Source organism: Lutzomyia longipalpis, chromosome 1 (assembly GCF_024334085.1).
Source record: "Lutzomyia longipalpis isolate SR_M1_2022 chromosome 1, ASM2433408v1".
Taxonomy (NCBI): domain Eukaryota; kingdom Metazoa; phylum Arthropoda; class Insecta; order Diptera; family Psychodidae; genus Lutzomyia; species Lutzomyia longipalpis.
In genome coordinates this window covers 40,407,998-40,422,289 of record NC_074707.1, presented here as the reverse complement: position 1 = coordinate 40,422,289, position 14,292 = coordinate 40,407,998, and the positions used below count along the sequence as shown (strand labels likewise).

The following is a 14,292-nucleotide window of genomic DNA, read 5'->3' as shown; positions in this document are numbered from 1 at the left end:
TTTCTCTTGAAAGGGATTATAATAATCTTTACTCGTTATAATCAAATCCCTAAGACTGGATCAAAACCAAAAAGATTTTAGAAAAGATCTAAAATGTTCTAAATCTTAAGAATTTACTACCTACTTACATATATTGTTAAACAGATTCAATTAATATTTATTTTATTTTGTTTTTTTTAACAAACTTTTTGATATTAAAAAAAAATCTTTCAACACATTTAAAGAATTTTATGTTAAACAATATTTATGCAAAACCGAAGTTGAAAAGAGACAAAATCGAAGTATGAAATTAACAAAGTATGTAGTTTTTATTAGATAAATAGTGCATAAAAGACATTTGAGTTCGCTTAAAAGATCAATCAAGTGCCGAAATATCTAGAATCCGTACTAATCTTTAAAAGGCTATTTAACAAGAATACAAAAACATTTAACATTTTTTGACTTAAATTTACTTAAAACAAGGTTGAAAATATCCTTAAGGTTTTAAAATCATCAGACAATTCTTTAGAATATTTAGAACTCAACCTAATGAATTAGGTCTGCAATTTTCTTTTTAAAAACATACCACATAATTTACCTTTCTTTATGTTTTAATCAATATTATCCACCAACACTTTCCATCACAATTATACATAAATTCTGTCCACTATATAACTACAAAAGTTTCATTAGTTCTAGGAAAATTGTGCAAAAAAAGCTTCCTAATTAGAGCACTCTGCAATATATTTCCCAAAAGCAATGATTAAGATAACTTTTTCACTCTCACTAAACATTGGGAGTCATTAAAAAAAAAATATTTTTCGCGCTTCACCTTCTGGCCATTTTCAAATTTATGGCTTTTTCCACGAAAAGCATCCGGAATCTATGTATGTACTCCCCGTAGCCGCCATTTGTGATGCCAATAGCGCAGCTACTGCTTTTGCTCTCAATTGATAGAATTTCCTCCAATCCGTACCGCAAATTTCGTCTGTTTATTTTCTTCTCTGTCACACCCCCAATGAACTCTGCGACCATCAACCTCTTTGTCTGATGGCTGCGTCTGATGGTTTGGTCCCGGGGAAAATAGGATGAGTTTTCCCTCACTTTTGCCTGTCAGCCGTGCGGGATCGTGTTTCACATGTATAAGTGCGGGTAAATACACAGTTGATGATAAAAATGATATGGTAGAAAGTTCTCTCGCAGAGTGGGTGGTACCAACGGAGGGAAACACCCTTAAAATTTTCTTCTAAGTTTCCACCAGCATCCCGCATAGCCTACAACAATATTCATTCAAGGTAATTTTCATTGCGTTTCACAATTTTGTGGGGTTTCCTGGAAACAGGGAAAAAGGTATTTTACTATATATAAACTGATTGATGATTTTCCAAATCACTTTTACTTTCTCTTTTGCACATTTTCAATTTAATCCGATTTAATACTTTTACTGAAATAATATTTCCGATCATTAATTCACCAGGAAAAGTTTTATAGGTATTTCATAAAGTTCTTAAATTTAGTTTTTATATGTTTTTTTGTTTGTGGAGTTATCACGAAAAATAGATATTGGCCTAATTCAGCGACCACCCCTTGAAATCTTACTGAAATTTTAAGATTTCAAACGAATTTCAAGGGTTTCTTGTCCGCTGAATAAGGCCCATTATTCAACATTTTTGAATAAAAATTTGAATAAAGAAATTACTAAGAATCTTACTAGATAAAAAAAAGACTTAAAAAATAAGTTAGACACTCAATAGACTAAAATATAAATTAGTGCAAAGTTAAGTCCATGAAGTTACTATCTCTATATATTTTTTTAACATTCAATATTTCAAACATTTGACATTTATTTTGACAAAATAAATTTCCAAAATTTAAGATTTCTTTTTTATTGTTTTACGTTTATTTACAAATGTTTGACGTTCATTTTCAAATGTTTAACACTTGGAGGACCCAACATTTGGCACAACGCAGAGGATCAAATTGGTACTAAATACCAGCTAATAAAATATGCTCAATAATTAATTATTAATCAGTTTATTGAACGAGGATCGAAAGTTTCACTAATTCTTGAGCTTCTTTAAGCATTCCTGTAAAAAAACCGTAAAAAATTGCGTAGAATCGATGCAAAATTGCCAATTCAAACGACTTTTTTAGCTGCGGTTTTGCTTGATTTATTATTGCGCCTAAATCATCACAAACTTTGATTCTTCATGTAACTTTCTTTTAACTTCCGGCAATAAAATTAGTTCATATTAATGATTTTCACTGAGGAAAAGTGAACAAGAATACTTTTTTTTTGGGAAATATGAAGAAACATAACCTCAAAACAATGGCTAAAATGTATGGGATTTTGACTGGTAATTAGAACCAATTTTATCCTCCGCTAAATGCTAGATGCTAAATTCATCGAGATAAGTCCAATAGATTTTATTCTGTGACGATTTTAAAGTTCAAATTGGTAGCAAGTACCAGTAAAGTCCTCCAAGTGTTAAAAATCCGCAATTCTTTAAATGTTAAATCTAGTAAATTCTTAAAAACAAATTAGAAGATTTAGGGTGTTTGGACACTTAAACCTGGCTACGTCTTTCAGCCAAAAGTTCGCATTTTTTTACCTAATAAACACCCCTTCGAAGGCTACATTGTAAAACCGACTAACTTTGTATGGGCTTCGAACCGACTTAGCCGTTTTTACAATGTAGCTCTCGCCTTCTAATTCTAATGTTTTCTTTATTGAAAAGTTCTAAATGAAATGCAATTGTCATAGTTCTTTATGTTAAAAATTAACAATTTTTTTTTAATTAATAAAGTTTTATGTAGATTTTTTCTAGGTAATAAACCTAGATTTTTTTTCATAAATATTTATATATGTTCTACCTTTTCTCTGATATTCCTGCCATCCCTTTTCAGTTTAGTTTTTGGGGTTTAAAATAAGTTCTCTCCAGGGGGTGTGCTTGTATTCGTACATAGATTCCAGGGAGAGGGTGAGTGGTCTTGTGTGTAACCGGAGGAAATTGATATGATACGTCGGTATCAGGTAAGGTGAGAGCTCTCAACGTGGAGAGGAGGGAGATGAGATGTAATGTTTAAATTGTACAGAGAAGGATGCTTGCTGTGTGATGGTGGTGGGGAAAATGTTTGCTGCTGAAAAGGAAAAAAAAACTCTGAATGTTCTTGCAAAAAGGGGGATGAGGAAAAGTTAAGGAATCAGACGGAGGATGGCAGGTTGATGATGTAAAAGATCTTTTTTGGGGTGGTACATTGAGTATATTTGGGTGTGTATTTTCTGTCTGTGTATCGTGTATGCGAGAGATGCTGTGTTGCTCCTGTAAGAGGTATAACACAACAGAGAGGTGGATGTGCAAAAAGAGGGACCATCATCATCATCCACAATATGTACAAGCGGTGCTTAGATTTCCGATGGCATCGAATTCAGTCGAAATTCTACCGTCACACCCGTTGCTAGGCGAAGCAAGAGGTGGTTGGAGATTGGATAGATGAATCCTTGTTTTCACTTTTCATATAACCAAAGAGTGTTGACTTCCATTTATTAAATACAAAAAAAAATTGTAGAAAAGAAAAAAATGAATAGAGTATTGTTGAATGCATTTAATTGCATTTTTGCAGGATTTCATCAACGTCGGAAGTGTTTTGTGTGAAAAAAAAAGGAAGTTCGTGTTTCATTTCACTCATTTTCCACGAACTTTATTCTATTTTCAGTTACTCTGTGGTTTAGTTGTGCAATTTTACGTGTTTCTTTTCAACACCTACATTTTTATTTGAAAATTTACAGCGAAACTCATTTCAAAATGATTTTTCTAAATTCAAAAAGAAAATTTTCTTTGTGTGTGAAAAATTAGCGGATAAAATGAAGAAAATGAGTGAAAAAAGGAAGAATGAATAAAATTGCAAAGTGATGTGAAAGGAAGAGAAAAGGATTAAATTTTTATTTTAATTCCATTGCTTTTGAGTTCTAAATGATGTACAGAAGACAGTCTACAATGTCCTCATACTGTGGTATAGATGTCCTTTTTTGAATTTATAAAATTCTTTAAAAAATTAAACGGAATCTTAGGATTTCTTTAAAATCACTTTGTAATTTTTTTTTAAATTATTATTTTAGTGTCTTCACAAGATAATGTTGCCTCCCATGGTGCTTATCATGTGCAGTATGTGGATTCAGAATTATATACAACGACAGGCCAGGGCCAAACGCAAATGTAATTAATTTTCCTTTTAAATTTTTAAAATTTATTTTTTCGGAGTTGAAATTTGAGAAAATAGATAAATAATTTGTAATTGTTGTGTTAGGGCCTATCCGGTATATGCCGTAGGTGACTACGGAACCGGTGGGCAGCAATACTATGCAACAGCGACGGGAAATTATTCAACATCCGGAACGACGGCATCTAATCATTCTTCTTCAGACTACATAGTTCCTGTGGATGAAACAATTTTGTCCACAAATCAAACTAGAGCATCACCACAAACTATTGCTGCGGTAAGTCCGAGGAAATAATTTTCATCAAAGACTTATTTCTAAATTAAAATTAAAAACATTAGGATGGTGCTAAAGTGCAGATAGTTCTCTAAATCCTTTAATACTTAAATACTCACATTACTGGCATTTATGTAATTTCCATTAACCTAATAATTAGTGAGACAAAGATGATTTAGTGCCAAAGGGAGTGGGGTAATTGATGTTTGATGTTGCAGCAATTTAATTGAGTACCTAGGCCTTAAATAAGGTCAATCGACTTGACAATTACAAGTGGAAACCATATAGTTAATCTTGGTTTATACGATGGTTTACATGGTTTATCGTTTTGTGGGAATATCTTGACTTGGAAGACATATCAAAATTGAAAATAAAATTGATAAATTCATCGAAGTTAAGGGAAAAATCATTAAGTCGTTTCGTGATAAGAAATGTGAAAAGGCTTTGTTAAATTTAAAAAAAAAATCTTTAGCTTTTATTACGTTAAAATAATCAAAATGAAGATTGTCTAAATTAGACATTTTTAATTTTCGGTTTTAGTCAGTTCTTTGACAGAATCGATTTTATTAATTTAATTCAAAAATATTCTTTAAAATGTTTTTAATTGAAAAACATTCAACTATGGATTTAGAAGAAAACTAACTCTTTTCCTTATTTTACAAAACCTTTATGTATTTTTTTTAATTCAGAGTTTTAAAAAAAAATCGTAAAATGACGCTACTGTAAAATTTGAACCGTTTTTTAGTAATAACTTTTCTAAAAAAGAATTTTATCCATTTTATCTTTACTGTTTCGCGTATATTATGTCCAGAGCGAAACGTGAAACAATTTATTTTCCCGAATTTAAATTAATTTTTTAATTTTACTAACTTAGAAATGCGGTCAATATACGTAGAAAGAGACCATAGAGGGCATTTAATTAAGAGCATTCATAGAATAAAACTTCGTTATGAAAAGACCAAACGTTTCATGCGAGCGCCAAAGAGTTAAAAGGAATCTCAAAAAATCAGTTCTTTATGCTGAATTATTCTTCTTTAAAAATAATACAAAAAAACCTTTTAAATTGTCATTTTTAGCTAAAAAAAATGGTCAAAAGACTTTTGATTGTTTAACAAGAAATAAATAAATTTTTTGACTACAGAACTTTTTAGTAATTTGCAAGATTCTCTAGGATCGGTCAACTATCTAACTTTAATCCTTAATATTCCTTAAATCGAAAATTCTGAAAATTTAGGAACGTTTTTGCTGCAACTTTTTTTTTTTGAAAATGAAAGAACTTTTGTAACCTATAGTTTAGGGCGAACCCTAATTCACATTAAGATTGAATTAATTCTCTAAATCAGTTTTGAGCATGAAAAGTTTCCTAGAAAAATCTAATTTTCAAGCTAAAAATTAAAAAATTCAACTAGAAACTAATTCTATCTTTAAATTTCTCTGTAATTTTAACAAATTGTTCTTCTTTACTAATTTTGGGTGTCCTTTCTTCAGGAGGTGGCTTATATTCAAGGACAAACGAATTCACAAGCCTCCACTGTCAGTTCCGAAACCGAAAATACTCCTAGCCTTTCGCATGCCACAAGAGTCTCACCCGCAACGGTAAGGTGGTTTTAGCGCTGTGGCTTTAGACTTTTCCATTAACTTGCTTGAGTTTTTTTTTATTCTCTTTGGCTTTAAGATTTTTGTTGTTGCTTTTTTGTAGTTTTTCTACATTTTAGTTCGTGTGAAAATTTATTTATTTTCTTGTGAAATAAAATTTGTGAAAATTTGTGTTGATTTTCCTCGAATTGCTTCCGTGTGTGAATGAGAAATGTTTACTGAATTGTATTTGCTTGGTGGTCAGGTGGCGTGGTTGGTGGAGAACTACGAGACAGCCGAGGGGGTGAGTTTGCCACGTTCCACCCTCTACAATCACTACATGCGGCATTGCAATGAAAATAAATTGGATGCTGTGAATGCAGCGAGTTTTGGGAAATTAATCAGATCTGTCTTCACGGGGCTACGAACACGTCGTTTGGGGACGCGTGGTAATTCAAAGTATCACTACTACGGGATTCGTGTGAAGCCGGGTTCGACGCTGATGAGTGCCCTGGATGAGAAGCCACTCAATAATAATTCTAGTCAGACCAATTCAACGGGTCAAGCGGCGGGAACGCGCAATGCCAAAAAGTTGGGGGCAAAGCCTGAAACGTACGAAGCGTGTTCGCAGTATTTGGGTGATGGAAGTGCGGCAATCCCGGTGTTCCCGGCCATTGATACCACCTTCAATTTCCCCGAGGAAGTTACCTTTGAGGACGTTGATACGTTGCGGTCAATCTACCGTGAGCACTGTGAGGCTTTTCTCGATGCTGTGCTGAATCTGGAATTTAGCACCGTTGAGTCCCTTTGGCGGGAATTTTGGCGTGTTCAGGACAACAACAATGGGGATGAGTGTGAGGAGGAGAAGTACCTCAGTAAATCAAAACTCTACATTCTATGCCAATGCGAACCTGTGCAAATGTTCATTAAGCAGGTGAGTCCTTGTCTGTCTAAGTTGCGACGGCATTCAAAAGCTTCCTTTCGCAACAAAAGCTCCTCAAACGTGAAAATGTTTTTGCAATTCTCAGGTTGATTTTGCATTCTACCAAAATATGGTGGATGTCCTCATTCCCGATGTACTTCGCCCTATACCCAGCTCACTTACTCAGGCTATTCGTAATTTTGCAAAGAATCTCGAGAGTTGGCTCTCAGCCGCCATGAGCGAATGCCCGGATTCAATTCTCCAAATAAAATTATCCGCCGTCTCGGCATTCAGTCAAACACTCAGACGGTACACATCCCTCAATCACTTAGCCCAGGCGGCAAGGGCTGTGCTGCAGAATAGTTCACAAATTGCTCAAATGCTCAACGATTTAAATCGCGTGGATTTCCACAATGTTCAGGTTTGTCTCCCAAAAATTCTTCCCAAAAATTCCCCAAATTCAAGCTCTTGAATTTTATTTTTAAATCGTAAATTCAGGAGCAAGCTTCATGGGTTTGCCAGTGCGATACGGCAACAGTTCAGCGTCTTGAGAATGACTTCAAGGCGGCTTTACAGCAACAGAATACCTTGGAGCAGTGGGCATCGTGGTTGCGTCTTGTGGTTGATTCAGCCCTTGAGGAGTATCGTGGAAAGCCGACTTTTGCAAAGGCAGCACGGCAATTCCTCCTAAAATGGAGCTTCTACAGCTCAATGGTAATACGTGATCTAACGTTGCGGTCTGCAGCGAGTTTCGGGAGCTTCCATCTCATCAGATTGCTCTATGATGAATATATGTTTTTCATTGTGGAACATAAAGTGGCTCAAGCCACCCAAACCACCCCCATTGCAGTGATGAGTGAAGTTGATAGGGTAAGTTTGAAGTATCTTTACTCAACTTATATTTCTCGCAAATTGATTTTTAAGGAGAAAAACTTTGCAGACGCTTTGGTTTGATTTAATTGGATAAATCAAAAATCTCAAATTACGATTAAGAGTTAAGAACTTTATTTTGCTGGAATATAAAGAGAATTATTTTGGGGAAATTTTTTACTTAATTAAAAGATTTAAAACAATATATTTAAGAAATTAAAAAAAAACATGAAAATACATCTAAATATTCGCTTTTAAATTTAGAGAAAATATTTAGGTATAATTAAGAGATTAAAATGGGAAACTTTGAAAAATTGAATACAAATGAAAGGTTAGTATTCGGAATATTTTGAGAATATTCTTTTTATTTATTAATACAGTCATACCCTGCTGAATCATCATTCGGTCCAACTCTTCTTACGCATTAAAAGTTACGGATAAGAGGAGTTTAATTGAGAAATGGTTAAACGAGATATGACGTATTTAATTTATTATCTTTAAAGATTATTCCCAATATTCTAATATATTCTTTTAGTTCTATAAGAATTTTCATATTCAAAGATTTTTAAATAAAAATCGGTCTTATTCAGAGAGGAAGAAATCCTTGAAATTTCAATAATTTCTGCTGCAGTTTTAACGATTTCAAGGATTTTTTGGTCCCTCACAAGGGGTGTTTATCTGGACAAAATTATTCGGATCTTCGGAAATATTCGGATGATTCGCCAAGGAAATTCAAATATAAGTCTAAGCCTAAAAATACTAAATTCAAGCAAAAAAAAAACACTTAAATCAAACCGAAAAGTAGTAAATTCAAACAGAAGAGAAATTTTACAGGAATTATGGGCACTTGGGGACATTTAAAAGGGAATTTTCAATCTTCCGTTTAGAGAAAAACTTTAAAAAAATATCCTTAAATTCTCATTGAATGGCTAAATGCTCCATCTAATTGTGACGCCATAAAAGACTATTTGTGACTCAAGTACCTTATCATGACTCAACCTTCGCCTATTATTGACTCAATTTTTAACTTATTTGTACTACAAAATACCTAATGTAGCCACGAGTTTTAACTTAAGGTGACATTTAATTAAATTGTCTTATTTTAATTTTTGTAACGATTTGTTCTTGTACTTTTTTTTATAATTTTTTTTAACTATCCTAAGAGTTCAAAATAAAAGCAAAAAAGTAGTAAACTCAACCCAAAAAAAAAGAAATTAAATTCTAGCCGATAAATATTTGGTTTTCGGTCCCAAAAGAGTACAGAATGAGGAACAAAACTTTAAAAAAAATCATTAAAGTCTAAAAGATTATTCAAACTGAAAAGTATGTAGTAAATTAATGCAGTAATAAATTGAACTAAAAGAAAATACTAAATGCAAATCAAAAATATCTTAATAGGTACGTTTTTTGAATTTTTTCGGTTTTGAATTGTTCGGTTTTTAGCAAGATGTTCATGTAAAATCAAATATTCTGATCTTCGTAAATATTCGGAAGATTCGCTTAAAAAACCAAAAATATTCGCCGGTAAATACCCCTTGGTCCCTCAATAAAACAGAATATTTCTAATATTAGTTGTATTCAAAATATTAGCAAAATTTAGATAATAGGTACCAGGGTGGAATCCATTACTCAATTGGACTTAAAGTTTTTAAGTCGGTCTTAAGGTAAAATAAAATAAAGTAAGATAAAATAAAATAAAATTTAATCCAAAATAAAAATTAAAAAAATATATTATAATGAAGTTCTAGACTTTTATAAATTTCTTGCTCTTTATTCAACGCAAATTTACAATTTATTTTTAATCAAATTCAAGTTCTTTAATCAGAAAATCTTACATATTTCTAGGATAACTCAGGAAAATCCAAGCCCTATTTAAAAATTTTAAATCAGACTTTAAAAACTGACTTAAAACCTCAAGACCGACTTAAAATTTTAAGCCCGACTGAGTAGTGAATTCCGCCCCAGATTAGAATTAGTTTGAAATATTAAAAATATTTTTTATTTAATTAATTATTCAAGTATTCATACGATTTATGGAATATCTTGAAATTTCAGTACAAAATTCAAAGGTTTCAAGGATTTCTTGGTCGCTGAATAAGGCACATTACTCGAGAAATTTTGAAAAAAATTCAAACATTCTTAATTTTTGAAATATTCATGATGAAATGAATGAATTTTTCAATTTTTCTTTAATCTTTTCAGCAACCTGAAGACATTGGAATGGTTTTTCCTGCAAATTACGATTGCAAAGCTGAGCCGGAAGCAAAGAGGATGCGCAGTTAGTTTTCAGCTAAACACGGTGAGTGACACACAAGTGTTATCATCCAAAAAAATCCATTAGCCCCTGAAAAATTGCTCCAATAACTGAAAATTTCAAAATGAAAAAAAAAGAAAAATCAAACTATTCAATGATACAAATTGTGCCTGATGTGTATCAAAATAGCATGGATAGAAATTTATTTATTACATTTTATGTCCATCTGTTGATGAATTAATTGGCTAAATGCAGATGCTTAACACGCTACAACAGATAGTGAAAAAATGCGTGTTTTTTCGTGAAATAGTGAGGCCTATGTGAAAAGTTTGTGCGTTTAAGAGTAAACCACCTTGAAGAGAAAATCTTAAAAATTCTTATTCAGAGAAACTAAAATGAATTCTCTGCGAGGATTTTATCTGGATTTACAAACAAATAAACAATTAAACAATGAATTAATAAAGGGATATTATCGGAATTAAAAAGGGGATATAAGCGTATAAGCAGGTAAGATGTGAGAAAACATTCAGAGGAAAAGAGATTTAAAAGAAAAATTGTATTTAATGTCTGTATTGTGGCCTGAAAAAACTATTAAAACTAAACTTTCATCATTAACTGACCTATTAAAATAAATATAGAAATTATGTGCAAATATTTAAATTGTAGGAAAATCTCTCAAATGGGGATTTTATATAAATATAGTCTGTGTAAGAATTCCTTTTAAATTATTAACAAATTTTAGGGGTAATCCCCAAAATAGGATTAATCTCACTGTTCAATGCCGAAATTGACACAGTGGGATGAAGAAATAATACCAAAATTAATCTCTTAATTGTACGTAATTTATTATATATAAATATTAAAGAAAAATATATATAGCACAGTAATATTTAAATTAAAGAATTAACAAAAAAAAACAACAACTGTACATTTATACGTTGCTCAACACATCCATCCATTATATTGAAGAAAAATAAAATCAGTAAAGAGGCAAAGAAACGAAAGGAAAGGTTAATAATTGACTGGTCATCAATGTGTTAACCTGATGCGTTACGTGTACACTGACGATGGCCAATGAGGAATTGTAGTTTTGAAGGATTAACTGATAAAAAAAACTTAGGTAACATACAATATATATATTTATGAAAATGATAAAAAGGAAAAATCTAGTGAAACGTACTTTGTAAGAGATTTATTAAGAAAATTATAAAATTCTCTGTATAAATTATAAATTTTAGATGATATGTATTATTTATTTTTCTATGTTATTGAAAAGAAAATAACCTATAAGACAGAAAATAATTTCTGTGAGACATTGAATGAAAAAAAATTACTAATTAAAAGAAAAAAAATCTCACAGATTAGTCAAAAAAGAAACAAAATTAATATTTGTGAATGTTTTCTGTTTGATGGCAGCATAAAAAATTAGTGTTTAAACGCACATTTTGGTAAAAAATATTTGAAGAAAAAAAGAATTTCTTATTGTGGCACAACAATATTTTTAAAACAAGAAAATAATGGTTAAATTCTCATAATTGAGAAGGATATTTAACAAAGGAGAAAAATATTAATTTACAAAAATTAAAGAAAAGAACAATATGGAAAATCAGGGTAAATATTTCGGCAAATTCTGCTCAGTGGTTAGAAAATTTGGTACTTTAGTAAACTTTATGGTTTTTACTTGATAAATTGGGAGGTTTCGACTCTTAAAAATTCTTCAACAGATTTATTTATTTCTTCTAATTTTTTTTAAATTATTAATTTAATTCACCAGATATTCTGAAAAGGTTATCAAATGAAACCTTTTAAAATGCTTACCTCTAATCCATTTTCCTCCTTCTTCAGTGATTTTTCAAAGTTCCATCTCCGATTTTTTATTTACCAAAAAATATCATTTTTTTATTAATTTAGTTCAGACACATACCATAAAGAATTTTATAGTGACGAGATTGGTTTGATATTTCAACTTGAACATTGAAAACTTATGACGTCTTATGAGTTTTCATTTCATTTTATTTACCACAATAGAAAAGGAAAAGGAACTGTCAGATTTTTCTCACTTTCACTAATTCTAGAGTAATATTCTAGGATGTTTAAAAAATAAGAAAAATAATGGCATGAATTGTGTCTTGACTAAAAATTCTGTTATAATTTTTTTTTAAACAAAACCGTAAATGATTTTCTATAGCAAGTAAAAATAATTTACAATATACAAAATATAGAAATAAATTATGGAAATTTCTTACAAAGCTATGAAGTTAAATGTTGGCGTAAACTATCTATAAAATTCTGAACTTTCGAAATTCACAATCATAACTATTTATAGAAGACGAAGGTGCTGTTTGACAATTTTGTAACATTTGTGATATTCTTTTCTAATCTATTAGATTTGAATATTCAAGAAAACGTTATTTTTGAAAGTATTCTCGACTTTTTATAGCATGAATTGTGTCCCGGCTATGAGGTCTATAAATATTACTTGTTTTTATACTTTCCAAATCTTAGTTATTTATTATTATTTTTTGGAAAGTTAAAATACCAATAAAAGCTTTAGTTAAATATTTCTCGAATTTAAAGGTTTCAGACTCCAATTGCTATAAAATTGACGAACAGCGCCCTCACCTTTCATAAGAGCTTCTGGCGGTGGGATTTCAAAGCTTAGCATTTTATAGCTAATTATTAAAAATTCTTTGAAACTAAATCAACATTTATTTTTTACATTTTGATTCTATTAAGAACCTTTAGATACGAGGCAAACTTTCAAAACATTTTTTTTTAAATCCTGAAACGAAAAAAAATATTTTTCTGCTAAAGAAAACCTCCCAAAGAATTTTCTAATCACAGCAGAATGAACGAAATGAAAGAATATTAATCTAACATATCACCATAACATCGTATAAGTAAAGAAAAAAGTGAAATTTAATGCCCTTTCCCATAATTTATAAACCGAATATAAAAAGATTTTAAAAAAAATCCATGTGAGATGCACATTTTTATTTTCTTGCACTGATTAACATTTTCTACTGTGAATGTGTAATTTAAAAATAAAATTAAAAATAAAATATTTAAAAATTAAATTACTACAAAAAAAATGAGAAAAAGGCTTCCTCTTGTGAGGAAAAAGAACAATTATGTAGTGTAAATATTTATTTATTTATGACATTTTATGATGTTTGTAAGTTTTTGTGCTCCGATTTTTTTGGCATTTTGCATTTTTGCGAGAATCAAACATGTTTGTATGCGATGTAGGATTAAATAATTGACAAAAAAAACACGCCGATAAGCAGCATGAATTTATAGAAGTGAAATAAAAAAAAAGAAGGAAATCTAATTATAAAACTAAAACATGGCCTTAGTAGTAAAGCCACAATTGCGAGATAATTCCACAAACAACAAAAAAACTACAAATTAAAAACAAAAATAATAATATACTTACCGGCATATTGTTGTATGTAGTTACAGAAGAGTGGGAATTAAAGGAAAAAAAAACTTCTCTCTGGGGTCACCCTCAGATGGGAAGATTTGTGCGTCAATATATAGTTTCTCAATGACTCAATGTGAAAGATAAGAAAATTATAATTAAAAACAAAAGAAAACTGAATATTTTTTCTAGTCTGTGTAATTTAATAGAAAAACAAAAAAATATTAAGAGAGATAAAATGTAAAGAATTGAAATCTCTGCTCTGAACATTCCTCCCCCTCAAATGATGATTGAATTTCTAAAGGAGATGAAAAGTCAGAGAATTTTTGTGAAGAAAACATTTTAAGAAAAGAATCCTCTGAAGGGAGGAATCCTATAAACTGAATGTCTGTCTTTTACAAATTTAAAAATTAAATTATGAAAAAAAAGAAACTATGAATGTGTATATTTATGCCATATTTTATGAACAACTGATAACATACCTACAGTCAATAAATGATATAACATTGTGAGAAAAAATCGAAGTTTTTTAATTCCCCATCTGACCCCAATTTGTCGCGAAAGGGTTTGTTCGCAAAATTTCCATATTTTACGCGATAAAATTACACTTTATTACGGAGCAAGCACGTTTGCATCCATACACCTTGCCTAGCTTACCAAATCCGGTCTGTAATTTTTCCCGCACAATCATTCCTTTTTCCCCACATTCTCTATTTTCACCACTCGAATTCACCACTTCGAGTGCGCGCCAAATTCAAATATTATTTTATTTCATA

General features: G+C 30.8%; 1 protein-coding gene across 5 annotated transcripts in view; it reads left to right on the top strand.

Annotated features, from left to right (window-relative positions):
• LOC129787307 (DNA-binding protein RFX2) overlaps positions 1-14,292 on the top strand; it is an 865,065-nt gene that overhangs the window by 13,500 nt on the left and 837,273 nt on the right. For 2 of the 5 annotated variants that reach the window (XM_055822796.1, XM_055822795.1), the window contains 7 exons: positions 4,100-4,196; positions 4,288-4,477; positions 5,963-6,070; positions 6,315-6,983; positions 7,078-7,392; positions 7,470-7,841; positions 10,044-14,035. In XM_055822796.1, the coding sequence (XP_055678771.1) occupies positions 4,100-4,196; positions 4,288-4,477; positions 5,963-6,070; positions 6,315-6,983; positions 7,078-7,392; positions 7,470-7,841; positions 10,044-10,124 (1,832 nt within the window). In that variant the 3' untranslated portion in view covers positions 10,125-14,035. Of the gene's footprint in view, positions 1-4,099; positions 4,197-4,287; positions 4,478-5,962; positions 6,071-6,314; positions 6,984-7,077; positions 7,393-7,469; positions 7,842-10,043; positions 14,036-14,292 lie in introns of those variants that run through there. The other 3 variants (XR_008750217.1, XR_008750218.1, XM_055822797.1) reach the window with 3 other exon arrangements.